Source organism: Leopardus geoffroyi, chromosome E1 (genome assembly GCF_018350155.1).
Source record: "Leopardus geoffroyi isolate Oge1 chromosome E1, O.geoffroyi_Oge1_pat1.0, whole genome shotgun sequence".
NCBI lineage: Eukaryota > Metazoa > Chordata > Mammalia > Carnivora > Felidae > Leopardus > Leopardus geoffroyi.
In genome coordinates, this window is record NC_059330.1 from 15,985,765 (window position 1) to 16,013,023 (window position 27,259).

At 55.1% G+C, this 27,259-nt stretch overlaps 1 protein-coding gene across 10 annotated transcripts in view; it reads right to left on the minus strand.

Annotated features, from left to right (window-relative positions):
- Positions 1-27,259, minus strand: part of ABR (ABR activator of RhoGEF and GTPase) — a 185,233-nt gene that overhangs the window by 6,949 nt on the left and 151,025 nt on the right. For 6 of the 10 annotated variants that reach the window (XM_045487761.1, XM_045487764.1, XM_045487762.1 and 3 more), the window contains 3 exons: positions 2,215-2,274; positions 1,855-1,964; positions 1,027-1,166 (listed from right to left, as the gene is read on the minus strand). In XM_045487761.1, the coding sequence (XP_045343717.1) occupies positions 1,027-1,166; positions 1,855-1,964; positions 2,215-2,274 (310 nt within the window). Of the gene's footprint in view, positions 1-1,026; positions 1,167-1,854; positions 1,965-2,178; positions 2,275-16,142; positions 16,606-27,259 lie in introns of those variants that run through there. The other 4 variants (XM_045487763.1, XM_045487759.1, XM_045487760.1 and 1 more) reach the window with 2 other exon arrangements.

Consider the following 27,259-nt stretch of genomic DNA (forward strand, 5'->3'; position numbering starts at 1 on the left):
GCCCCTCTCTTCCACATAGTCCTCAGCCGGGCGGGTGGGCCTGTTCTGTCCCACACAACGCGGCCAGGGGAGCCCCCACTCACTCTGTGTCTGCTCTGGTCTCCCCAGGAAGGGCAGGAATGTAGGTAGTGCCCACAGGTGGTCTGTGACTCAGCCCCGGGGTGGGGGTAGGAGGGGAGCACAGTTCACCATCCAGAGTTTTGGAGCCACATTCACACCACATGTCAGACACCCTCTTTGGAATCTCCCCACTGCTAAGGCCTCTCTCTGGAAGGCACTGCACATTTTTTATACCTAAAATCATGTTCTGACGAAGCCTCAGCTTCCAGGTTGCACAGAGGAGCCATGCCAGCACATCCCCAGCCCCTCACCCCAGGCTTCCTGAACACAGGCCCCACCTCAGCTCTCATGGAATCAGCACTGCCCGGCCAGTTCAGGTTTCCTGGCTACTGCAGTGTGAACCAACAAGATGAAGGAAAGAAGAATCAGAAAGGTCAGGACCCACCACTGAGGAGTTTACAGGGCTAGGGGAGCAATGCCCCTCCCAAAGGGTGCTCGGGGCTCTGGAGACAGCAAAGGGGGGCCCGGGCCAGCCAGTTCAGGCTTAAAGCCCTTTAGATTCCTTACAGCCCACCAGGCACCAGGGAGCTGGCAAGAAAGCCAGGAACACTGGAGTAAGAAAGATCTGAGTTTCAGTCAGGCTCAAAACCTACAAGCTGGGCAATCCCGAGCAAGCGACTTGGACTCTCTGAGCCTCAGTTCCTCACCTATGGCAATGGATAACAGATTGGAGGGGAGGAGGATCACAAGAAAATACAGGTGGAGTCCTTGCTTTAGAGACTCAGAGATGACCCACCACGTGCCACATTGGACTGTGATTCACAGACCAAGGCTCCTCTGCCATCAGCTACTTGGGGCCTCTCTGTGGAGAAGGCTTCCAGTTCTTCTAGGCTCCCCTAGCAGGTGGCTGAGCCTCTCAGAGTGCCCTCTGCCCACCACTGCCCAGGTGGGGCCTACCAGACTCACTGGCATCAAAGACGGTCTTCAGCGCCTGGATGTCGGTGGCCACCCCTGATATCCGGTAGATGCCGACCTCCTCGATGCCCCTCTTCTCCACCTCCTCCACACACTGCCGCACGATGTAGGGCACCTTGGAGCGCTCCCGCCTGGTGGGGAGGGGAGGGGAGGGGAGGAGGTGGTAGAGGGCCTCCCCGTGATGGCTATGGGTAGCCCCAACTCTGCACACCTTGGCCTTGGAGTGCACTAGCCTCTGGCGTCAGGGGATGGGGCCCAAGAAAGGGCTAAGAGGCTGTGCCACCCACACCCCACCCAGCCAGCCCGAGGCCTGCCTGCTGAGGGACAGCAAGGGACAAAGGCAGGAGGAAGGCTTGGGAGAGAAGCCCAAAGACTCTGAGAAAAGAATGTTCCTTAGAGCACAGATCTCAGGTTCAAATGCTTACAGGGGACCAACAGGGAGTCCACTGAGGACTCAGGTCCTCAGGTCCTGGGAAGGGGAGACAGGAGGTGGCGGGCAGAAGGGCGCGTCCCCCTTCCCGAGGGGCAGCCACCCCTTGGAGTCCAGCCCGCTGCTGCCAAGCCTCAGTGGTCACAGCCTCTCGTTCATTACAAGAAGCTGACAGCCTGGGAGTCTCACAGACAATCTCCCAGTGCTCAAATGCTGGCTTGTTGATCTCTAAAGCACTGGGGAAGACGGAGATAGACCTCTGCGGGCCACTTTCGGCCTCCAAACTGGCCATCCACTGAGCTGGAGGGTGACTGACTAGGGGCTGACGGGGGCTGGCAGGGGCCCCGGGCACTCATGCCAGCACTCAATACGCCAGAGGCGGCACCTACTTAGTCACCACGCTGATCTTCACGCCGAAGACTCCAGTCTGCTTTTTGGACGGGGTCCTCTTTAGGCTCATATCTCGGCTGGTGAACTTCATGGAGAATTCCACTTTGATCTGGTTGGGGGTATGGCAGGCACAAGTCCCCTGGGGCATGAGTGTCTCCAGAATGCAGGGGTCCCCTCCCCGTGGGGCCACATCCACCACCCAGGGCTCCCCGAAACACCTGCAGGGTGGGAGTGGGCAGGGTGCCGGCAGTGTAGGGGGGAATGGGCCGGGCTGAGGGAACAGGGGTAAGATGGCACCCTGGGGACAGCAGCCAGAGGCCCACCCATTGTGCAGACATTTCCTGTGTCTCTGGGCTCACCCCGTTCATCTCAATCACATCCGTGTGCCAGTTCTTGGTTTCTACAGTTTGTGGATCCAACTGCAGAGAAAGGAAGAAAGAGAACACGAGTGAGAGGGATGCAGATGGCAGCTCGGGGGCGAGCCAGAGCTCTCTGCTGGCCAGCAGCTGCTCATACGCGGGCTACATGGTCAGGAAGGCAGAACTGGGGCCTGAGGCTTCTCTTGAAATCAACCCTTCAGGGAGGCTCCGGCCCCCGGCCCTCCTGTCTGTCCTGGCTAGTAAAGGACTCCCCTACTCCGTGAAGGAGCCAGGACATACTGGTAGGCACAGTGGCCCATCACATCTCATTCGTTAGTCACTACCACCCTCTGAGATGGGTATTAACACCCCACTTCACAGATCAGAAACCGAGGCTTACAAAAAATAGGCAGCTTATTCAACTACCAGGACTGGGGTGGACAGGAGGGTCTGTAGCCTGTGCACATGGAGGTGCTGAGTGGGAGGTGGGAGAGGTTAGGGGGTCCGTCTCAGGAGTCAGGCTGCCTGGGTCTGAATCCTGGCTCTGCTGCTTCCAGGTGTGTGACCTTGGGAAGTTTCAACCTTGGCTAAGCCATCAGTTCCCTGCAGCAGCCAGTAGCAGAACCTGTCTTGCCAGATTGTTGGGAAGACTGAGTGAGATAACAGTGGGTGGGCAGCTGGCCCCCAAGGAAGAAAACACTCCTGTAGGGGAACCCCCCAGATTGGGCTGGAGCCCCAGGAAGTGGGGGTAACCGGGGAGTCTCAGGGGCACCTAGGTGGCTCAGTCGGTTAAGCGTCCAACTCTTGGTTCTGGCTCAGGTCATGATCTCACAGTTTTGTGAGTTTGAGCCCCAAGTCGGGCTCTGTGTTGGCAAAGCCTGCTTGGGATTCTCTGTCTCCCTCTGTCTCTGCCCCTCCCCCACTCCCCCTGTCTCAGTGTCTCTCTTGGAATAAATGTTAAACTTAAAAAAAAAAAAAAATTAAAACAGGGGCGCCCGAGTGGCTGAGTCGGTTAAGCATCTGACTTTGGCTCAGGTCACATTCTTGTGGTTCCTGAGTTCGAGCCCCACGTCAGGAGTCAGGCTCTGTACTGACAGCTCGCAGCCTCTCTCTCTGCCCCTCCCCAACCCATGCTCTGTCTCTGTCTCTCTCTCTCTCTCTCAAAAATAAACATAAAAAAATTAAAACAAACAAACAAAAAAGCAGGGGAGGCTCAGAGATATTCCTCACAGGGGATCGGACAGGACTCCGTTTCTCTCAGTGGCCTTCAAACTGTTTTTCCTTGTGCACCCACACAATCATCTTGAAAAAACTATGCACTCCCTGGCCCATTTTCAACTCAACATCTGAGTATTTCCAAAGCAAGTTTCAATAGTTGCAAAGGATAGAACTTCCAGGATAATGTAAATATTTACATCTTAAAACACAAACTGCTACATGATTCTCTTCAATGTATTCAGTGGAATCCAGTTACCACAGTGATTTGATGCACCGTCATCTGTTTAAAAAATACAAGCTCTTCTTTCCCTCGTACAAACCCTGTGTCATTTCTTTTTCTCCCTGGATTTGTTGTTATTCTACTTCTCCTAAAGAATTTTCTCCTAGTTTGTACTTTTCTGTCTTAAAGGCTTTCATTCTTCACTCTATTACATGTTGCTTCAACAAAAATATCTGTACAAATGGCAAGGAAATACTTCCTGGGGCCCCAAGGCTCCAAATATTCAAAACATGTCCTAGATTAGTTATTACAATGATTAGCAGCACACAATAAAAAAACTAACCAACACATTACGAATAGTTATTAATAAGTATTCAGTAGCAAAGTACTATTTTGACGGGACTGCATCTCTTCATGAGACAGGTAGAACATTTTTCTGTGTGTGTGTGTGTGTGAATGTTATGTTTTGCTAGGGTGGAACTGGGTACAGCCTCAAATACTGCTTCTGTGTGTGCATGTGTGTGTGTAAGTGTCTTGTTTTTTTTGTAAGCTCTACACCCAACATGGGGCTTCAATTCATGACCCTGAGATCAAGAGTCGCACGCTCTTCTGACTGAGCCAGCCAGGCGCCCCTGGTTTTGTTTTTAAAGATGTAAAGGATGGAACATCTTGTTCATATAAATAACTAGATGGGGCTGAAAATAGTTTTATTACTACATATAATTAAACATTATATGATTCTTTATGCTATTTCCTCCTCATTTGCCTTAAATTGCATATATACCTATCATCAAAAATTTTGTTTTTGTTTTTATTTTTATTTTTGAGAGAGAAGGTGCAAACGAGGGAGCGAGGCCTCGTGGGGAAGGGGCAGGAAGAGAATCCTAGGCAGGCTCCTCGCTGTCAGTGCAGATCCCGATGCAGGGGCTCGATCTCAGGAACATCAGATGTTGACCTGAGCTGAAATCAAGAGTCGGATGCTTAACCGACTGAGCCACCCTGGCGCCCCCCAAAATTTATTTTAAATGACGTCTCAGCTGACAATTTCCATCAGTTTTGTGGAAAGCAAATAAGTGGAAAGCACCCGACTTGTAACTGGGCCTTTAGTGTCTTTTACTTTCTCAATACCTACACCTACATTTCAAGAGGCCCCGTGCTGTTGGCCACCCAGGGGCCCTTGGTGCCCTGGGCTATGCTCTGCAGTGAGTCCTGGGCTCCCCAGCAGAGGAAGGGAGGCGAAGGTGAAAGGCTTTTCTCAGGCAGATTGCTTTGTGGTAATAGCACCTGTGGGAGTTGAGAGTCTGCAGACTGATGCTCTGAAAACTCTCCCTGCCCACACACCTCCTGGAAAAGCTCTCTGCACCCTCAGGAGTGTGTGTGCAGCAGTGTGAACACCACTGTTCTAGCAGGCCCACACCACAGAGGAAAACGATCAGGTCAGCCTGGAGTGGGCTGGGCCCTGGAGCTTCCTATAGCTCCAAGTAAGTCCTTCCAGCACCTTCTATCATCCACACCAGCTGCGGGCAGGTGGCAGTGGCGGGGGGGGGGGGGGGGGGGGTCTGCATGTGGGCCAGCTTTGGTTCAGGCCCAGCCTCTAGCAATTGGTTCCCTGCCCAGAGGAGAGATGGAATTGAGAAGGGGAACAGAGGAAGAGCAGTGTGGATAGGACCGAGCAACCCCCATGCTCCCCAACTCTGCCCCAGCACCTCCTCAAACACACAAGGGAAGCCTGGCTGTTGTCCAGGCTCGTTACTTCAGAAGATTTGGAACCAAGCATCCTACTGGGTCCCAAAGGAAGCCCTGGAACCTCCCTCTCTCTAAACCTTTTTTATCTCAAACCCTCACCAGGCCTGTAGCACAGGCTGACCCTTGTCGTTCCCTCCTGCCATCCAGCATCCCTCCTGCTGGCTCTTGGACATAGGGCCTGGGTCTGTCCCCAGCCCTATCCTCTAGCAGTGGCCACCTGGAGTAGAGAGCTCAACGGTGCTTTGTCAACTGCGGCTACCACCCTTGGGTCACACAATCTGGACGGACCAGGACCTTTTAACTCTGGTTTTTCCAGCCATCGGCATACGCCTCAGGCCGATTCCATGGTCCTGGCACCTAATGCCCCTCCTGTGCTCTAACCACCCATGATGTGGCACCTCCTGGCAGTTGCCATGGACTAGGGAGCCAGTGGTCCCTCCCTGGGTCCTGGAGTGGCATCTGGACACAGCCAAGTGGGGATGCACAGGGATTGAGAGTCAGGCCTATCTGGGTCCAAATGACTGCTCTTCTTCCACTCACCTGTGTGAATCTGGGCAAGTCACTTAAACCTCCTTGAACCTCAACTTCCTCACGGGGCATCCATAGCACCTCAGAGGACGGTTACGGAAAATAACTAACAGAACTAATGCGTTCTGAGCATTTTCTAGGAGTCTGGCATGATGGATGACAAACGCTTCACACACAGCATCTCAGTTAATCATCATAACAAGCCTGTGGGGTTTAAGCCTTTTTTAGCCGCCCCCATTTTACAGATGAGGACACTGAGGCTTAAAGGGAGCAAGGAACTTGCCCAGCGCCGCACACCGAGGAACTGAGAGCTGAGGCACAAAATCAAGTCTCCCCGACTTACCTACTCTGCTAACCCTGCAAAATAAGGTGCAAAGCACCTAGCTGGTGTCTGTGCCTCGCGGCAACAAGACATGTGCTGTTTCCATGATTTGCTTAGAAAGGAGACATTAGGCCTCCCGGTGCCTGGTCTGACGCCACAGGCAGGCCTGGGTGCTGGAGGGCTGCCTCCAGTACAATTCAGCCATTCTCTCCCTCCCCATCGTTTCCATTCTAGCTGCTAAGCAGCAACCTTACATTTTCCTGGGAGCATGTGAGACACAGGAAAGGCAACTCCTGATGTTAAGGCCAAGTTCTAGCCCTGCTTCTTCCAGAAAGCCTTCCTTGGGTACCCCCAGGCATTCAGTTCCCTTCTGCATTCCTGCTGGCACTGAGACCCTGTCCCTCTGCAGCCTGCTGGCACCATTTGCTGTCATTTCACACACTCCAGCCTGTCTGAGGCCAAGTCTGAGGAAGGTGGCACTTCTGTGTCTTCCTGTGAGTCCCCACCGCTGCCATATTCTGGATCCCCTTTGCAGGTGTGGCCCTGGTATGCTCCAGGGAGGCCCGCCTAGCCCCTTGGTGTCTTGACAATGAAGTTCTGTCTCCCAGCAGGCCAGCAGCCTCCAGAAACCAAGTCTATTTTCAGGACATCACTTAAATACAGAGAAGGGAGGGTGAGGAGTGGAGACGAACGTGGCACATTTTCCAGAGAAATGATGCTGCCTGAACTACTGTGGCTATTTATAACCCCTGGGAAATGTGGACTCTGCTATTTCCTGATTAGATTAGTGCCGGGGGCGGAAGAGCCAGCCCCCAGGATGTGAGCGGACAGGAACACCTGACCACTTACCCGCCAGTCCCAGCAGATAGATGCCCCCCCCGCCAACTGGCCCTGGGGAGCGGGTACCTGGGGGTTGCCAGATCACCTGGGGGGGGGGGAAGACAGATGGGGCTGTGAAGAGCCAGGCTGGGGGAGACCCCCAGAGGACTCCTCCTTCACCCCACAGGTAATACACATGCCGCTGGGGCTCCCCCACAGTGGGGCCCAGGCAGGAGACAGAAATGAGCCACAGGACATCCTGGAGAAAGTCATGAACAAGCAGGCCACACACAGCCACCGGGAGCACCTCAATTATGTTGTTTGCCTTTGCATTTAGGCAAAGGTCGGGTCATGGCTGCACATTCAGACCTCTGCCAAGGAGACAGCTGACCTTGGGGATGGATGTCCACAAGAGAACTACCAGGTCACCTGCACTGAAATCCTTCCTGCGCTTGGAATCCTGCATTCCTGCTCAGGAGACGGAGACGCACATTCTCAGAGTGAATGTGGCAGGTAGTTGGGTAGCTGCTTCCCTGCCTCACATCTCGGCCAGGAAACCCCAGCGGCCTCACAGGGGCACTGACGGGATCGGAGAACAGGATGGCAGGGGAGGATGCTCTGAACTCACCTAGGCGACCTGTGGACGGTGGCTGTGACTCGTTCTGCAGGAACATCCTCAAGGGTCCCCTCTGAGAAGCCTAACCCCTTCCTCCCAACCGGTTTCTCGCCAGCTGGGGCAGGTGACCCCAGTGGATCTCCTTCCCTCTGTTCATGGCCACCTCTCAGTGCTGGGGCTTTCAGAGGCACCAGTGAGTCTGGAGTCCCCACTGCTTCTCCCCTGGGTGGGTGACACAGCCCACGTTCAAACCCAAGTCCTTCTGATGGTGGCCCACAGCCTTCCCACAGTGCCACACTCCCATAGCCAGGCAGCTCGCCCAAAAGCCTTCTGGTGATTTCTGCCACTGCCCCTTCCCACACGCCCTCACAGGGGGCCTGTGGTGGTACCGCACTGTCTACGGGCAGTGGGGATAACCAGATGGAACTGACAGCTACAGTCCCAGTGGGAGGGGACAAAGGGGCACAGAGCACCATCGGTGTGTTACTTTGGGATGTAACACAAGGGCTCACTGGGTGACGAGGACCCATGAAGACAGTATTCACCAGGGACCCCAGGGGCTCCGAGGCCCACCCCCACCTCCTCCCCACAGCCCCTTGGCTCTGAGTCCCTTTCCTCAGAAACTCACCCTGTCATTTCCACAGCACAGCCCCGAGGCCCTGCGGAGCCTGCCCGATCCCTGACCTCTTGTCCCTGGGGGCCTCGCTTCTGCTTTCACTCCAGCGCTGCTCTACCCTTGGCTTTCTGAGTCCGGAGCCTGGCATCCTGGGCCTGTCCTGGGAGGTGGCATGGACTTCTCTCGAAGCCAGACTCATTTGTAGGGCTAATAAAAACTAAGTGCTTCTTAACAAGAAGGACGGCAAATCCACTATACTGGAGTCGTCACCCTCAGAGGTGAACGGGGTGCTGAATGGAAGGTAGAGATGGCTGGCAGCGTTTCTGGGGATGCCTGCCAGAGGCCGAGTGCTGGGCTGTGGAGACCAGGCCCTGAGCCAGGTGTCCTATCTGACGGCAGTACATTTCCTGTGTCTCCCAGGCCGGTGGCCACGGTGGCGGTACCGGGCTGGCTTTCTCCTGCCCTCCCCCAAGTGTGTCCACATGCTCTGGGCTGGGTCCCCTTGGGACACCCAGGCCAGCCTGTCATTGGGACAGACCACAGGCGTGAGAGGCATGGTAAGGCTGGCAACAGGAGAACCAGGGAGCTGCCAAAGCCTGCCTCTCCTCCCTCTCGGGAAGGGTACTAGAGGATTCCGTCAACGTGGCTGCTCTGAGAGAAGCTCGCAGAGAGGCAGGGAGGGGTGGCAGGAGGACGCCAGGGCCTATATCCTGGCTTCCAGCTCAGCAGCTGGGCCTGGGGAAACCATGGTCAGGCTCAGAAACTCACCCCGTTTTCCCAGGGGTTGACTCCCCCACCATTAGGCCAAACAGGTTGCTGGAGTGCCCCTCCAGCACTCACCCTGCAGGGTCAAGGTACCCTCTCCCAGGCCCGCTGCATGATAGGCTTGTGCTGACTCTGTACTGCAAGGCACCAGGATCTCGCCTCCCTTTCCCCCGCCCCCCTGGACTTTGAAGTTCTCAGAGGCCCACATATGGAAAGGGTTTAGCAGCTCTGAATGAGGCTTTTATTGAAGCCAGGTTAGCCTCATAGCACCCACTGTGACCTGCCTTCCCCAGCGGTCTGCATTCCAGTGGCTCAGCCTGCCCTCAACCCTGGGCTGCCTCGGGAGACCCCCAAGGCTGGGGGCATCTCTCCCAGAGCCCTGGGACCCTGCCTTCCTCAGGGCTGGCCCGTACACACTGCCTTCCCTGCTCCAGACAGCCTGGACATTTCACCCCAGAACCGGGCCTCAGGCTAACAGCCAGGAAGTTGCCTTGCCTCGGCTCAGGGCCATATTGGGGGCACCAGGGTAATGAAGGCAGGGTTGCTCTTGGGAAAAGGAACTGGCTGCGGCCAAAACAACACAGAGGCAGCCCAGAGCAGCCTCATCTCCAGAGTCAGGAGTGGGAGGCTGAGGTCCTGAGCAGGAAGTTTCATGCTAATTGCCATGGGAAGGCCAAGGGCCTGCCGGACCACCACGGGCTCGGTGGCCTCCCTCTGGACTCAGAGTGCTTCGGTGAGCATTGTGAAAGTCCTACTCTGAAGCTGACCTCATCCTCCCTGCCCAGGCCAGGAACGCAGTCTGGGCACAGAGCCTGTTCGTGAGAATGAGTAGCCCTGGAGATTCTGCTGCCTGTGCCCGCTCCGAAGGGCCTCTCAGTGCACTCTTGCCCTGGTCCCACAGGCCGCGAGTCCCCAAGCAGCAAGGCACCCTATCCAGGGCACCCGGCCCTGACCCCTTGAGTTCTATGACCACCCAGACAACCGGGCAACTGAGGACCGGTCATAGGCCCCCACGGGGCTCTGGACCTCCACCTTGCAGGGCGGCATGCTGGCTGAGAGCCGAGTTTAAGTGCTGGCTCCTGGACTAAGCCACTCAGGTCACTCTGGGTCAGTCCCTGAGCCCATTTCCTCATGTAAAACAGACTAGATAATATTAGCACCTCTTAGGTTATCACCTCTCACATTGAGGCTAGGAATGACCTGGTACTCAGCAAGTGCTCAGAATGTGTCTGCATCACTAAAACCAGGCTTAAGCTTCCCAGGGGCTTCCCACTGTGCTGAGATAAAAAGCTGAACTCCTTATCATGGCCTGCAAGGTCCTACCCAATTTGGCCACTGCCTGCTCCATCCAGGGTGATCTCCTATACTCTCCCATGGCCTCTGTCTGCTTCTGAACGTGCTATGGCCACCCCGGCCGCAGGGTTTTCACTTTGCCTGTTCCTCTGCCTGGAATGCACTATCCTGGATCTTTCCAGAATCCTTTTGTCATTTAAATCTTAGTTCAAGGAGCACCTGGGTGGTTCAGTTGGTTAAGCATCTGACTCTTGATTTTGGCTCAGGTCATGATCAGGCGGTGAGATTGAGCTCTAAGTCAGGCTCTGCACTGAATCACACTGCTTGGGATTCTCTCTCTCTGCCCCTCCCCTGCTTGTGCTGTCTCTCAAAATAAACAAACGCTAAAAAAAAAAAAAAAAAAACTTAGTTCAAAATTACCTCTTCAGGCAAGGCCTCTCCCTTCTCATTACTCTCTATTATCCAATTTTATTATCTTCCCAGCACTTGTCCAGCCTGAAATGATCTCATTTATTGCCTGACTCCCTCTGTAGACAGAAAGTTCCATGAGATTAAGGGTTCTCTGCCTTCTCTGAGCACCCAGTACATGGAAGGCACCCATCAATATTCAGAGACCAAATGAATCAAATGGGATGTGGGGGGTGGAGAGAAAGCAATGCCTTTCCACCAAGGCTCCTTTAGGACAGGGGTCAAGAAGTCTCATGTTTCCTGCTCACCTCTCAGCTCCTTTGTTCAGTGAATGGCTGGCCTTGGCCCAGGGGCAGCCCTGTGACCTCTCCCACCCAGACTTTCCCAGCGTGTTGAGAGTTTAAGACTTAGGAACAGGAATCTTGAGACATGGCCAAAATCATCACATGAGCTGGATCTAGGAGATCATCCTGTTCAGCTCCTTCATGATACTGATGCTAGAGAATCAGAAAGGTGAAGAGATTTGGCCAAGGTCACACAGCCAGTAAAGACAGCAGGCTCAGAGTTAGAAAAATAAGGCCTCTTGACTCCCACCAGCCTGGTGCCCTCTCTGGCATCCTGTGCCGCATGAGCCTGAGGGGCGGGGTGCTCCAAGGAGGAGGCCAGGACACAAACAAGGCTTCAAGCATGTGATGGGAAGCAGAGCTGTGGCTGTCACTGCTCTGGCTGTGCCCATCTGAGGCACCAACCTTGGCTGGGATCACTGTCCAGGACAGAGAAGGTTCTAGCTCCTGGCTGAGGAAATCACTGCGGAATGACAGGGCCCTCCCAGCCTCTCTGCAGAAGAATCCTAACGGCAAGTTCCCAAGGTGGCTTACCACCTCTCTAGGCTCACCTTGGGGACAAAAGACAATGCAGCGGGGGTGGCCTTAATCTAAAGCTCAGTGGGATCCTGGACTGACTCTGGTTTCTCCCAGGGACTGGGCAGGCAGGTTCCAGACATGGGGGAATGGGTGTTCCTCTAGGATGCTAGGGAGCAGTCAGAACACAAATATCTTTCCTGTCCCCAGCATGAGCTGATAGGGAGAAAGGAAGCCAAGACAGTACTTGCTGACCAGCTCCCGACAATTTGGGAAGCTGGCAGGCAAGGCCACTCAGCAGAGGGCTTTCCGAACTTGTGCTCCCTGACCAGTGCCTGGCAACTCCCCCAAACTAGCTCCTGCAGAAGTTTCTGGGCTCTTTCCAAAATGTCTGCCCTCCGGTGGCCTCGCTGCCTCTGGATACTCCTGCAACACTGGGCTCTGACAGCTTTGGCCTTTCAGGAACCACCTGGGTTGGCAGGCTTAGCTCCCCCTGGTCCGGGGCCATCTAAAAGCTGGGGCACCAAGCCCAGCATGGCTGCCTGGCCAAGCCACCTGTGGACCACAGAGATGCTGGAGAGAGCCAGTGTCCTTTCTAACCTCCCCAGGTGCAAAGAAACAGCACTTGCCAAGTGCACTTAGAGTAGGGGTTCCTACTTGGGATCTGTAACCGTATCTAAAACAGCATCCAATTTGTGCATATGGGTGGCTCTGTGTCTGGATGGGGGCTCCATAACCTTCATCAGATTCTTAGAGTTGAGGACCCCTGCTCTGTGGAGTCAAATAGCCCTCTTGGGAGCCAGCTCAGTGGAGAAGTAGGGGCACTGGAGGTCAGGAGATCACCCATATGGCTCCAGTGATCAAGTGCTGTAAGAAGCTTCACGGCTGTGAGAATGTGGGGATGTTACTCCATTCCCCCTTGCTAACTCTCCAGCCAGCCTGATCATAATCATGGCTCTCACAGAAGCCCAGGGGGTAAATGTCCTGGCCACAGGGGTCTCCAGCCTGAAGGAGAGGCACTATGGTCCCTTTCCTACAGCTGAGGGATCACTATAGGGGTGCAAGTGGGCACGTGAATGATTAAGACATAGACATGGGTCCCTTCCCTCTAGCAGATATGGCAGAGGAGGCAGGGCAGGGGGCAAGGGGCAGGGCAGTGTGTGGGCAGCCAGGGCAGGATAAATGTCTACTGCATAAGGTTTCAAGATCTTTCTTGGCATCCAGAGCCAGATTATGAAATACAGTTAAGGAGCCCAAGATGTACCTGTATCTGATAGCCTAGCACCCTTGTACCCTCCACACCTAGAACAGCCAGGGGATGGCTGTGTGAGCCTCGGGGATATACGCATGGTTTGAGTACCCGGTGCTACCTGTTAGGAAGAACTGTCAAGTTCAATGACAGACTCTGGGAGGGGCTAGGAGCTGTCCTGTGGTCACAGTCAAGATGGCAAAGAGAAGGACCTGAGCCCTAAGGTTCCACAGACAAGTGACCCAAAGGGGGCTCCCATCCTGTCCTTCCTCAGACAACACCTCTGACCCTCCCCAGAAATAGAGGGAAGCAAACCCTATCACAGACACTCTGGGGTTCAGCAGGAAACACTTCCATTTACCTTGCTGGCCTCTGGCTTCTTGGCAGAAGTTCTTTTGAGGCAGGGAATTCCCAACGCCCTGTGGCAACCCCTGAAGCAGAGCCAAAGTCATCAAGAACTGTCCTCAACTCCACCCCCCCCCCCCCCCGCTCCCCGGCATCCTCTGGGCCCTGCCAGTTCAGCCTCAGTCCCCACCTCCAGGCAACCCCCCCACCCCACCCCTTGCCCAATGCTTCTGGCTTGGCCTCTGCCTCATGGGGGGCCTGCTAGCCTCTCTATGGCTCCCGCAAGTGACCCCATTAAAACCTTTGGATACTTCAGGGGGTGGGGGATGGGTCTCCTCCTTCAGCCTCTCTCCCTGCAAAGTGCAAACCAGGGCTCCAGGAGCAGGTGCGATGGGAGGAAGAGCGGGCGCTGAGCCTCATCTCTGGTAGTGTGATTGAGGCGCAAAATTAAAAAACAAACAAGAAATTAAAAAGGAAAGCAGAAACGCGAAGCGGTGCCGAGAGCCCTGGCGGAGCCCGCAAACCCAAATGCCACGTGTCTCCTCTGCTAAACGCTTTGCACCACACGCCAACCGCCAAGTCAGAGGCCAGAATGAGGCTTCAGCCCCAGAACTCCCCTTGGGGATACGAACAACCCCAAACACAGCCCCCTGGGACCCAGAGGGAAGCCCCTTCCAGCAGCTGCAGAGACCCCACAGGTTAATACTAACTAGGACTGTCCCACTGAACGCATTCTTTAGCCCCAGCAAGGGGTCCCCAGATAAGTCACATACACCCCCTCCAGCCTTTAACAAATCTTTAGTGAAAAGGGAGCAGGAGGGCCACAGGTGTCTTGGCATCCACAGCATCAAATCCTCAGGGCAAAGTTGATGAGGAGTTAATGGGCGACCCCGCCTGCCAGGCTGGGTGGTACCTGGTGCCCTTCCCCCATGCCACCTAAGCTGCTGCCTGATCCTAGTCCCCTCCCTGGCTGGCAGTGAGCCGCCTGCCCTGCAAAAAATAGGTTAATGCAGCTGGGGAAAGAAGGGGAGCGGGCAGAGGGCCTGGCCCCCCAGGCCCGCCTGTTCACCCACCAGCCTGGGCACAGTGAGGCAGGCGCAGCAGGGTGAATGAATGTTCCGCCATGCAGACCCTCGTGTCTGTGACACTGACATACTCTGTCACACAGCGGGAAGTAAAGAACTAAATCCCTGGCCACACAGGTTACCCTAGTGCCAGAGCCACCCTGCGGTCGCACGGATACCAATCGGCTCAGCTGCTCAGCACCTGGCTGGCCTGCCACCCTTGCCCAGAGGGTACCACCAGACGTGGAGATACAAGAGGCCCCCAGAGGCAAAGCTGCCTAAAGAATTCCTGAGGCGGATTCTTGATTTTGCCAGTCACACACGCACGGCGAAAGAACAGAAAGTCTGGGATTTGAGGGGTTTGAAAAATTGCCCCCTACCTGCCAGGCACCTCCCCAAAGGGACAGGTAAACCAGAAAGGCTCTGTTTGGCTGGCACCAGGCCAGGAACCTGCTGGGGCAGTTTCTTGCCAACCTGGAGGTTTGGGAATGGACAATGAGCTTTGGGCTGGTGTCTGCTGGCCTCAGCAGGGGCCGGGGAGGGGGGTGCAGGGAAGGGACGGCTCCGGGCTGCCGGGCACAGAGAGCTGCCTCAGCACAGAGGGGCGACGGGAGCAGCTGAGGCCAGCAGGGCTCTGCTAGCCTGGTCCCTGGAGATGCTGAAGGTGACACAGGGGCCAACGCAGGACAGCTCAAGTTGCTGCCCTGTCCAGCACTTTCCAAGACTGATGTCACCTCTGGGAGGTCAAGTATGCCCCACTGGCAAGGGGTGAAACTAGACAAGGAGACAACAGGCCCAAGATCCCTTCCTCTTGGCAGGTGCTGGCTGGAGGTAAAGACCTACACAGAGGGTCTCCCTTCCCCTCCTCCCCAAGCTGCAGGATGGCTTGGAAATCTCCATCAGCCACAGCCACAGCCTCCCTTGAAGGATGGGCATGGCCCTTGCCAGTGAGGACAGGCACCCTGCGACATCTTGCTTAGGCAGTGAATTCAGGGCACAGTTATCAAGTGCTTACTGTGTACTAGGTGCTGGGTCTGGTTCCTCCTCAGATGCCTGATGCCAGGGCCCAAAGCCAGCCCCTAGGCAGCCTGCCCAGCTGCAGGACAGTCGGCTTCTATCTCAGATTTTAATCCCCACCAAGGTCTGGGGCTGCAGGCAGGACAGGCAGTCCGCCCTGGCACAGCTTGGTCTAGGCTGCCTGCTGGGTCAGGAAACCCCTGGCACGCTGACTGGGTTGCCCGATGCCCAGCTGGAACTGGGCCAGCAGTCATCTGGGTGGTCCCTGACAAGGCAGGCCCCTGGAGGCCGTAGCCCCCAGACTCAGCACCACCACTACCTCCACACCGTGCTCCCGTCCTCTCTGGTGGGGCATGATGCCCACAGCCCCGTACAAAGAAGTCTTGCATGGCCAGTGCTGTTGAGTGCTTCTGCCAGTGCCCCTCAGCAATGTCCACGGGATTCAGGAAGGGGGTTCCACAGAGGGTGGGCACCCTGAGTAGGGGAAACTGAGACCCAGGAGCCCCTTGCTTAACCGTTCACATTCCTGCCTGTATAGACTCCGAAAGGAGCCAGGCTGTCCTCTCCCACAGGAGACAACAACCCCCCTTTTCCTGAGACAGGGACAGATGCAAAGAAAGCAGCCAGGGTCAGGGGTGGGGGTGGCAACAGCATTAATCATCAAATTAAGGCCACTTACAACAGACCCACATGCCTACCCCAGCCTCTGTCCTAGGACTCGGTAATCAGGCAGGAGCTGTAATGGATCTCCAAGGGGGGTTGGGGGGGGGGGGGACAGAGCGGCCCCAGCAGTCCCCGGACCTCCCACCCACGCAGGTCCCCCTTCCCCCCCCTCCTAGCACCTTTTGGCGGAGCAGCTTGCTGCGCACCCGGCCCCAGAGCCGGGCGCCCGTGTTGGGGGGCCGCTTGCTCCCTGGCTCCTCCAGCCGATCCAGGCAGCAGCGCTCCAGGGGCTCACAGACCGCCTTCAGGCTGCAGTCGGGCTGAGGCAGAATGTCGGTCATGCCGGCGGCAGCAGGACCCGGCCCGGACTACAACCGGGCCTGCCGTGCCAGCTCCGGGGACACGGGAGAGGCAGAGGCGCGGGCAGCCTGGCCGCCGGGGCTCAGCTGCAGCGGCGAAGATAGAGGGAGCGTGCGGAGCGCTCAGCCCCCGGGCTGGCCTGGACTGTTACTCCAGCCGGACAGGGAAGCGCATGGTGTGCGGCTCCGCTTTCTCCTCCCCTCCCCGGAGACTGCCTCCCAGAGGAGCGCACCGGTGGCGGCGGGCCCTCTTCTCCGCCTGCTGGTCCGCGCCAGGCTCGCAGGGACGCCCCAGTGCGTGCGCCACGGACCTCCCGAGACCGCGCGGGGACCCGCCCCCACCGAAGGAAGTGACTCAAAGGAGGCGCTGGCGGCTGCCCCTCCAAAAAACCCAACCTCCGGGTTTTAACTCTTGGCAGCCTGGGGCTCCAGCTCACCGACCCTCAGCCCAAGTACTGAATAAAGTTTGACAAGCAGCTAAACACAATCCAGTCCATTCCCCTCTCCATCCGCGCGGCTAACCCCTTCACCACCAGGCTGCTCCCTGGGGGGCTGGGGGATGTGAGGGGGGCTTGGGAAGAAGCCAGAGGGGAGTCTGCAGGGGGCAGGAGCTACGTTCTGGCCATGGACAACTGCCCTTGTCCCAGGCAAAGGTCCTGCACTGCCCTGGAGTTCTGCTTCCCCTACTCTCAATTCCTGCCCCCAGGCACCTCCCTGGATGCCAATTTGGTGACAGGACCAGACATGTGTGGACTGGCACTCACAAACCTCCTCTTCCGAATGTAAAGAATAACGAAGTTCTCCAGTGGGGCAGCCTCCTGGGCTCTAGGGGTCTGAAAGGAACTGGTCACCATGGGCCATTCTCCAAGGACATGAGCAAAAGCCAAGAATGACACTGGTTACAAATGCCCAGCAAGAGGTGCCCCTCACACAGCCACTTTTAACAGTGGCCACATGCACTTCACCAGAAAAACCCCAAACAGTTTTGTGCTGCCGTGGGCAGAGCCACTTTGGCAAAGGGCAATCAGCCACTTTGTCTGGGCTGGGTGGCTCAGAAGACAGAGAAGAACGAACTTGTTCTTTACCCTCAAGTTGGTAAACATTCTAACCAGAGTGAGAAATGAATCACCAAGTTAGAGCCTGGTGTTGGGGTGGGGGGTGGGGGGAAGGCCCCCTGATGGTTAGGGTACACAAAACCCAGAGACATCACATTATGCAGAGCTGGGCTCACAGCAGGAAGGAAACCAACGTTTTCAGGATGCCAACCACGACCCAGGTCTCATGCAAAGGGCTTTCAGATATCCAACTGCATTTAGGCCTTACAACTTTTGTGATGCCTGTGTTACTGTCTCCGTTTTCTGAGTTTTGAGGACTGGGGTTCAGGGAGGGAAAATTCTTGCCTGAGGTCACACAACTGTAGCTGGGGAGTGACAGGTCTCTTTCAAAGCTTCTGGTGCTCACAACCGCTGGGGCTCACTGAAGTGTGGCTGGTTCTTTCTTTTCCTTTTTAAAAAATTATTATTTATTTATTTATTTGAGAGAGAGAGAGAGAGCGAGTGCGTGCAAGCATGAGCAGGGGAGGGGCAGGGGAAGAGAAAGAGAGAGAATCCCAAGCACGCTCCATGTTCAGCATGGAGCCCGACACAGGGCTTCACTGCAAAGAAAGCCAAGACCTGGTCATAATAAAAGCCACCCTTTACCGAGCATTTACAGTGTGATGGGCACCGTGCTAAACCACATGGATTAACTCACTTCGTGATTCCTCAACCTTACGAAGTAAGTACCAGCACCCCCATTTTCCATTTGAGGAAATGAAGGAGACCGGAAGTTGAGCACCCTACCCAAGGCCATGCTGGGTCCAGCCAGAACAGGTCCGGCAGACAGCACCACTGTCGTATCCTGCATTGCAGGATCTGGTCCCGCACTCCCTCTGCCTGGCGGGTAGAAGTGGGGTCCTGGAGCTCTGCTGGGCTCTGGGTGTCCCTGCAGGGTGGCCGGGCCAGCTCCATCTGTTCTAGGGCTCCACACTCCACACCTGCTTCTACACAATGCAGACAGGGCTAAGCTGCCAAGGCTGCACGGAGTCTCCTCACATCTGAGCCAAAGTTGCCCAAAGTCGCAGCAGCTAAACACGGCCGGCCCATGACACCTTGCCCGGTACTCTCTGAGGGGGAGAGAAAGAGACCCACAGAGGCAGGGACATATCTGTGTCCCCTGCCCAGCTGAGGCCTGAGGCCCCCTATCCTTCCTGACCCATCCCTAATCTGCCTCTCCCAGGGCACCAGATGCTCCCTCTGGCACAAGGGGCCAGGCAGGTTCCCCACACTGGCTGTCACAAAACCCATTCCTCCAGGAAGGCGTCGCTCACTGCTGCAGTCTTCACTTCTCCAACTCATTCATTTCATTCAAGAGGCGCTGACTGAGGGCCTGGCTATGTGTTTGACCCTGGGTGTGGGGCTGAGGAATCATCACAGACATGAATCGAAAGTCTGTGCTTGACAAGGCTGAGAGCCCAAGAGAAGAGCAAGACATGGGCTTAAATACCTTTAACAGGCAGCAGAAAAGCACTCCTTCACTTGACACATATCAAGTGTGTGCCTACCATGTGCCTGCCATACCCAGATGGCCAAAGCATCACCTTAGCTCTCATGAAACCCAGTCTTAGGCCTTAAGAAGAGCACAGATAAAGTGCAGTGACAGTTGAAGGAAAGGAGAGAAAATTTCGAGTCAGAGGAACCGCAGAAGGCTTCTTAGAGGAGGAGGGGTTGGCATGAGCCTTGAGAGCTGTGAAAAAAGGCCATCCGCTTGGCTTTCCTCTGCAACCCTTCAGCTGACGTGCAACCGCTGGTTGTGTAACTGGCTGGGAAGGTGCCATTAACATCTCTGACCATGTCGGTACGCTTGGTACCATCAGCTGGTTAACTTCAAAACTGGCCCCTTGCTGGCTTTCTAAGGTTCTCTTCCTTCTATCTGGGTCATATGCCACAGGGTACAGTTTACTCCCCCAAACTGCACCCTGTGGGACAAGGTGTGCCTCCCCCACCACTGGGTGTGTGGGGGAAGGGAGGCAGTCTAGATCCTGTTCCCAAAGCCCTATGCTTGCCTGTCATAGGAACCCCAGGCTCAATACTTGTCTGGGTAAAGCAAACTCTGATTGGGTGAAAGCTGGCCAACTGGTCTCCATGGCGACATAAGCGCCTTAGCAGATGGGTAGCTGAGTTGGGAGGCTCTTCCCTTGAGATGTTCATCTTTCCCTTCCTCCCCGTGGGCTGGGGGCTCTCTCTGGGACAGCACAGATTTGCCTTCTCTTCCCTAAGCCTGACTCACTCCTTCCTGGAATCAATGGTCTAGGAGCAGGCTGCAGGGGGGTTTGTGCAAGACAAATGTTCCCAGTCACTTCCTCAAAAGTGACCGTCTGAATTCCAGTCCCTCCAGCCCACCACAGACCCTTCCTCATCTTTGCTGGATGGGCTAGGCTTAGGCTGTCCTGACCACCCAGGGAAGGACTGCATCCCCTTCCCCCTTCTGTCCATCCCTTCCGTCCAGCCACACCTGGCAGAACCCGCCGCTGAGGACATGCAAGGGCCCCCTGTCTGGATAAACAGAGCCTGGGCGGGAAGGCCCACACGAACAGATGTCGCTGTCTTTGGAATTAAAAACATTCCTAGTAGACTGTCCTGTCTTCCCTCATCCCTTCTCTGCACCCCCCCTTCCAGGCTCTCTGCAGAAGGAACAAGAAGGGCCGCCCTTAGGGAGGTGCAGGGCCCTGGGTTCCACCTAAGGAGGGGTGTATATCTGGGGCGGTTGGGGCCAGGCACCCAGCACAAGCCTGCATGAGGCAAAATCAGGTTAAAGTGATCAGTAGCGGCATCACTGAAGAAAAAAAGGTCAACAGGGAATAGATGCAGCCTGAGATGTGTGGGCGGGAGAGGCAGGGACTGCCACCAGTGCTGCCTTGGTGACAGCTGGGGGTGGGGACGACTTCCAGGCAAATCCTCCAGCCTGTGAATGCTAGGAGGAAGGTTCTTTCTCAGGACTTTGGGATGCTGCTGCCACTTCTCTGGAGTGATCCCCTTTTCCGCAGAAGACTTCCCTCTTCTCCCCCGGCCCAGACTAGAACCCTGATCCTCTATCCCTGGGATTGCACTGAGGATGGGGAGCAGAGCTGGGGAGCAAGGTGGTGGTGGACAGCATGATGGAGTCTGAAGCTGGAGGGCTGCAGAAAGGAAGCCTGCGGCAGTCCCCGCCCAAAGACAGGCACAGGAGTCCAGCCTGAGAGAACCAGCAGGGTCAGCAGCCGGAGCCCAGACAGACCGGGGCCCTCGTGCAGGGTGTGCAAACTGGCGGGGCAGGTGGTACATCCCAGAGCAGCTGTGAGAAAGCACGAGGAGACTCCCCTTAAGATTCCTGGCTTTGTATCCCTGCATCCCTAATGTGTGTTCTCACCTCCTCTGTACTTGTCCTATAGAACTATACCAATGGCACATCCCTGGCAACCCCTAGTGATTCTCATGGCATATTTGGTCATGGAAATGGCTGGAAAATCCACTGGAGCCTTTGGGAACATCTCGCTTATCTAAAACAAACCCCACCCAGGGACAGAGCGGGAAGAGCACACCTACCATGTCCTTCTATTTGTTCCCCATACAACTCATGGCCAGACCAGCACCCAGAACCCCTTGGCTTCTTGCCTGCTCCTTCTCACCAGAAGGAGGTATGTGGCCAGGGTCTCCCAGCACAGTGTTGGGGGAGAGGCAGGCCCCCCTCCCCGCCCCAGGCCTCATGCTGAAGACACAACAGCCTCAAACAGGAAGGTTTGAAAGTAAGTCAGGATCCAGTGAGCCCCTATGCCTTTTTAATCCTGCTCTATGATTAACCAACTCTTTTCCACTCAACTCTCAGCTCCAAATGAACAGAAGAAAGCTCCTGGGAGCCAGGGAACCTGGGCAAGAGTCCTGCCTGGTCACTGGAGACTCAGGAGCCACTTTCTCTGAGCTCAGTTTCCACACCTGTTAAAACAGGAGCTTGGACCAGACAAATAGTCATCAATGAATTTCTTTTTTTTTTTTATTTTTTGCAGAGGACACTCTCTGCCTTTCTTTCCAAATGAAATCTTATACCAAAGTCTCCCTGCCCCCCCAGTCAGATAAAAACAGAAGAAAGAAGAGGCCCCTGGCTAAAGCCCGGGGTGGATGGGGTGCTCCAGGTCCCTCCCAGCAACCCCTAAGCTCAGTAGGCAGAACCTGGAGCCCCTTAGCCTCCTTCCAGGGGATGGTTCTCATGAGAACTGCTGTTTCTCTTAACCACAGCCATTGGCCCCAGCTTGCCCTCAGGGTGGGGAGATGTGGAGGCTGGGGAGATGAGGGGCTTTTTAAGGAGACTTCCGGGTCAGAGTCCTGGCTCTGAAACTCGTGTCTTATCTCTACTTTTCTCTCTGCTTTGGGAAAGCTGTGGGCCTCTGCTTTGCTGGTGTGGGTTCCCTTCGGAGGCTTTCCAACTGGATAACACTCACCGAGTCATTCAGGCTGGTGCTTTCTGGGTCACCTTGGTCCTGAAGCCAGTACAGCCCAGCTCTTGCCTCTAAGGGTATGAGCAGGCTAGGCTGTGCCCAGCCTCTCCCGTCCCAGCTCACGGGAAGTGGGCTGCGCCTGGGGGTCAGACCCTTGCGGAGTGCCACCACTGCTCACACCCTTCAATGCCGTGGCAAAGGCTGGGCTGCAGTGAGGGGCCACGGAGGGGTCTGCAGCACCTGCAGTGAGGGAGGCTGGCAGACCCCATGCGAGGTGCCCCATGTGAGCATTCATATCCACCTCAGCCCTCACTCAGGGATGTCCCTGGCAATTTCTCTACTAAGTCCTTTTCTCAGAGATCTTTTCAGAAAAATCAAAAGCAAGACCACCCAGAGACCAGTTTTTTTGATTTCTAGGAAGATAAAGTTGCAGCCTCTGCCCGCAGGGAGCTCAGCAGTTACTGAAATGTACAGTCACCTCTGTAATCTCATTTAATATTCACACGGGTTCCAGAGGAAGCACTCAAGAAGAGGTCACCTGAGGCCACCTTGCTAATAGGTGGTGGAGATGGGATCAAACCCAGCTCTTCCGCCTGAGTCTGGGAGCCCCCAGAGCTGGGAAGACAGCACCCCTCTTGTGGTTTGTTGAGAAGCTAGATATTCTCAGGCCCTGAATGAGTCAGTTCCCAAGGACCTCTCTGAATTAGCTTCTCTGCTTGCCACCCACCCGAGAGGTGGGCCTAGGGAGTGGGCACCAGGCCTGCCCTCAAGGTGGCATTCCCAAGAGGGGCAGGAGGGCAAGAGGGAGATTCCAGCCTCCAGCTGTTTCCTATTGAATGCTTCCCATCTCCAGAATCCACTGGGGCAGAGTCTGCCTCCCCAAATCAGGAACACCTGGGAGGCGGAGGCAGCTGAGCAAGGGTGGAACGAGAGAGGTTGTAGAAGTGTGGGGAAGTCTCTGGGTAGCGGGGCACTGGCCTTCCCAAGGTATCCCGCCCCTGGATCTCCCCCATCCTGCTGCCTGCTCTCCAAGTGTAACTGAGGCATCTGGACCAGTCTTGAGAAGTGACAGCAGGTGGGGATGAACAGCTCTGAGACGGGCAGGGGGTGGGGTGGGGCAGGACAAAGGCTCCAGTCCCAAGGCCTCTGGGAGGAGGCAGTGTCTGAAGCAGGGAGAGGAACAGTGCTGGCACCAAACCTCCCCTGTCCCCATGTGCCTCTGGGCTGGCCTGGTGGTGGTGGCAGCAGCAAAGAGAAGAGCCCTGCGTGGGCCAGCTCTGAGAACAGCAGGCAGCAGGGATATGAAACGCAAACTCTAGAGGCAGACGCTTCCCCTGCTTGTGCACATCAGGACTGAGGCTGGGTACAGGGGAGGACTCCACCTTCCAGGGGGAAAGGCTAGAACACCATTCCCAGCATGGCCACTGCAACGTCCCAGGGGAGGGAACTGCCTAGCATTGTGGGTGCCAGGCCAGGGGTTGAGGGCTGGGGTGGTGGAATGAAAGGGAAAAGCCAGCCCCAAGGCTTTCTCATAGCTGCCCCCACACCCTTAGGTAAAACCAGGCCATTCCCAGGATCCAGGGCCCAGCAGTGGTCAGCGCAGCCTGAAAGACGATTGGGAGAAGGTGTCAAGGACCCACATGAATGTCCCTCTGTGATCCCACCCAAGGAGGGACCCTGGCACTTCCTGGCACCAGCCATGAAGAACCAGAGTGGGCAAGAGCTAAAAATGTCTGGGTCAACCAGGCCTCTGACCCAGAGCCCAGGCTCCCAGAGCAATAAAACTGACATGCCTGGCCCTCCAGCAGTCAAACAGGGACAAAAGACCCCTCAGGGGCCAAAGAGAGGGATGTGGGGTGGGGGAGCCCTTGACTCCTGCCCTAGCAGGCTCCTGACCCACGCTTACTCTGAATTTCCTCATGCTCTGCAGAGTAATTGAAACCAGAAACAACTCTGGGCCAACAATGGCCCCTTGTTCCCGGCTCCTCACTCACTTTGTGTTCTGGGCCTGACCGCACCATGCCAAGCTGAGAGCTGCACCAAGGGAAGAGCCCAGAGCTGCTCAGTCCAGGGTCAAGGCAGGGAAATCTTGGCTGCCTGTAAGGGGCCTAACCTTGACCTCCAGCCTACTCTGAGGTTAGTTCATCAAAGCCGGGTCTGACCTTCATCAGCATAACAAAATAGATATGGCCTCAGCCAACCTAAGGTCTATACAGAGGGGGCCACTTGCAGGTGACAGCCTTTGGGAGGGGGTGCTGCTTGACGAGCTATACCTGGAGTCCCTGTAGGAAGGTGGAGGACAGTGTACCTGGACCTGCCAGTTTGGGCAAAGGGCTGTCATTATTAGATGAGCACGGACTCTGTGCCAGCCCTGTGCCAAGGGCTTCATGGACTTCCACATTCAATTCTCATTAGGACCCATTTTACGGATGAGAAAACAGAAAATAAAGTTAACTTACTCTGTTCTCCCAACTAATGAAAGAAGAAAGCTGAACTCTGAACCCCAGATCTGTTGGGCCTCAAAGGCCCAACGACACTGACATATCAAAATTCTCCTCTTTTGTTTACTACATGCTGAGGTCCTGTTCACTCTTCGTATCCACAGCACAGTGCCTGACACTTAGAGAGTGCTCAGTATGCAGAAAGGCATGAAGAAGCTAGTGAAAGCATGGCTCTTTCAGGGAGGCTCCTCTGAGCCTTGTAACAAGCTGGTGATGAAGGCGGAGTGGGAATAGTTATCCCCATTTAACAGATGAAGAAACTGCAGCCCCCAGATAGCAGTCGTCTGACCTTCAGCGTCAGGGTAACTCCCTCCACACTCAGTACATATAAACCATGACCTAGGGAAGGGCAGAGGAGATCCGAGGAAATAAGGGTCAAGGAGACAGGGATGCCTAAATTGGGGGAGAGAAAGCCAAGAGGCAACTGTTTTAACCAGAAAAGGCTAATAGTGACCAGTTGGTCCTCCACTTGTGGGGCCCTGCTTTCTGGTAATAGCTGGAGACCAACGAGCAGTTGGCTGGGGGTGGGGAATCTTGGGTCTGGAGAGGAGGAGGCTATGAAATCTCCATCCTCAAAGACCAGGCTCTTTTTCTCACTTAAAAGGAAGAAAGTCTAGGGGCGCCTGGTGGCTCAGTTGGTAGAGCATGCCACTCCTGATCTCAGGGTCGTGAATTCAAGCCCCACATTGGGTGTGGAACCTACTTAAAATAAAAAAATTTTTTTAATTAAAAAAAAAAAGGAAGAAAGTCAAAAATAACCAAAATGTCCATTGGTGGATGAGTGGATAAACAAATTGTGGTCTATGCATTCAATGTTATTCAGCATTAAAGAAGGAAATTCTGGGAGGGGTGCCCAGGTGATTCAGTCAGTCAAGTGTCCAACTTTGGCTCAGGTAATGATCTCACTGTTTGTGGGTTCGAGCCCCATGTTAGGCTCTGCAGTGACAGTGTAGACCCTGCTTGGGATTCCCTCTGTCTCTGTCCTTCTCTGACCTGTGCTTTCTCTCTCTCTTTCTCTCAAAATAAATAAACTTTAAAAAAAAAAAAAGAAAAAGAAATTCTGCGGGCCCCTGGGTGGCTCAGAGCTGCCCACATCGGGCTCTGTGCTGACAGCTCAGAGTCTGGAGACTGCTTTGGATTCTGTGTCTCCCTCGCTCTCTGTCCCTCCCCGCTCATGCTCTCTCTCTCTCAAAAATGAATGAACATTAAAAAAGTTAGTTTAAGAAGGAAATTCTGACACATGCTACCACATGGATAAACCTCAAAGACATTATGATTCCACTTCCATGAGGTCCCTGGAATGGTCAAAATCACAGACAAAAAAAGTAGAATGTGGTGGTTGCCAGAGGGGTTACCTTTTTTTTGTTTTGTTTTGTTTTTTAAAGTAAGTTCCATGCTCAACATGGAGTTTGAACTCATGACCCCAAAATCAAGAGTTGCATGCTCTACCAACTGAGCCAGCCGGGCATCCCCTGGAAAGTTACTGTTTAATGGGTATGGTAAGTTGGGATGATGAGAAAGTTCTGGAAAAAAAAAAAAAGTTCTGGAGATGGCTGGTGGCGATGGTTGCACAACAATGTGAATGTATCTAATGCCTCTGGGTGACACTAAAAATTATTAAAATGATAAATTTTATGGTATGTATATTTTACCACAGTTGAACAAAAAAGAGGGTCTAGATATTGTCAGATGTGCCCATCAGGGCTTTGTGTCCTAGTACTGAAGGCAGGGGACTGGCTTTCGTGACCTCCTCCTGAGTGTCATTTATAATAGCTCTGAACCCTCACAAGCTTCCAAGAGGCCAGGTCAAGAATGTTATAGAAACTATCCTTTTTCCCCTTCTGACATGGGCTCTGCACTTTGGAAGGGAAGAGGACAGAGGCAAGGCATCCCATCAGGCCTGAACTCTGCAACTGGGGGTGAAGGGCACCAGGATAGCTGGAGCCTCCTTCCTGGCCTGGGACCCTGCCCCTTCCCACCCCAGGGTCTTCAGTACTCCCAGGTGAAGCCGCCTCCTACCCTGGGGTGTGTGTGTGGGGGGGGGGGGGGCAGAGTCAAGGGTGGGGGCTGTCGCCACGCCACGTCTGGCTGAGCTGAGGAATGGGGGTGGAGCAGGGGCATGGAGGGGCTCCTCTGGCTTAGGTAGCTTCTAGGTCTCAGACTCCTCTTTAGTCTGGAGTCAGTGGCAGGAACCGAGCTATGGGGTCCTCAGGGACAGCTCTCCCCTCAGGCCATGCCAGTCAACAAGGGCTGGGCCCTGGGAATATGCTAATCAGCCAGCGGGTAGGTCCCAGTTGGGGACAGCACATCTGGAGCCTGGAGTAGCATAGTTGGAAATAGACTGAGATAAACATATGGGAGTCCCCTGGGGCCAGGGAGCCAAGGCAGACAAAGGGGGGGCCTCCTGGCTGAGAGGTTCCTCGGTCAGGCGGGGGTGGGTCCGCAAGGAGGAGGCAGGCAGTGGGGGTGGCCTGGACAGAGAATCTGGACATACTGGCCTCTTGGGTCTGGGGAACAAAGGGAGGGCTCCTGACCGTGGAAGAGGAGAAATGCACTAGGCTGGGGGTGGGGGAGGCTCCAGGAAATTTGTAGTGACAAAGGGCAGATCCCTGAGGGTCACAGACTGACACCCACCCCATCTAAGAGCATTTTCTTTCATTCATTTGCCCAGCAGCTGACCAAGCATGATCAACCTGGGACTAGGTCCCTGAATTTGGAGCCCCTGCTCAACCACTGTGGCTCTGTCACTCACCCTTTCTGGTCTCAGTTTCCTTCTCGGCCCAAAACAGGATTGGATTAAATGCCCCCTAGGAGTCCTCTGGCCTAAAACCCTTCTGATCTCTTCTTTCATTCATTCCTTCAATCTCCCTCTGACTTGTGTTACTCACAATCCCTCCTGCTCGGGGCAGGCGGGTTCTTTAATTTCC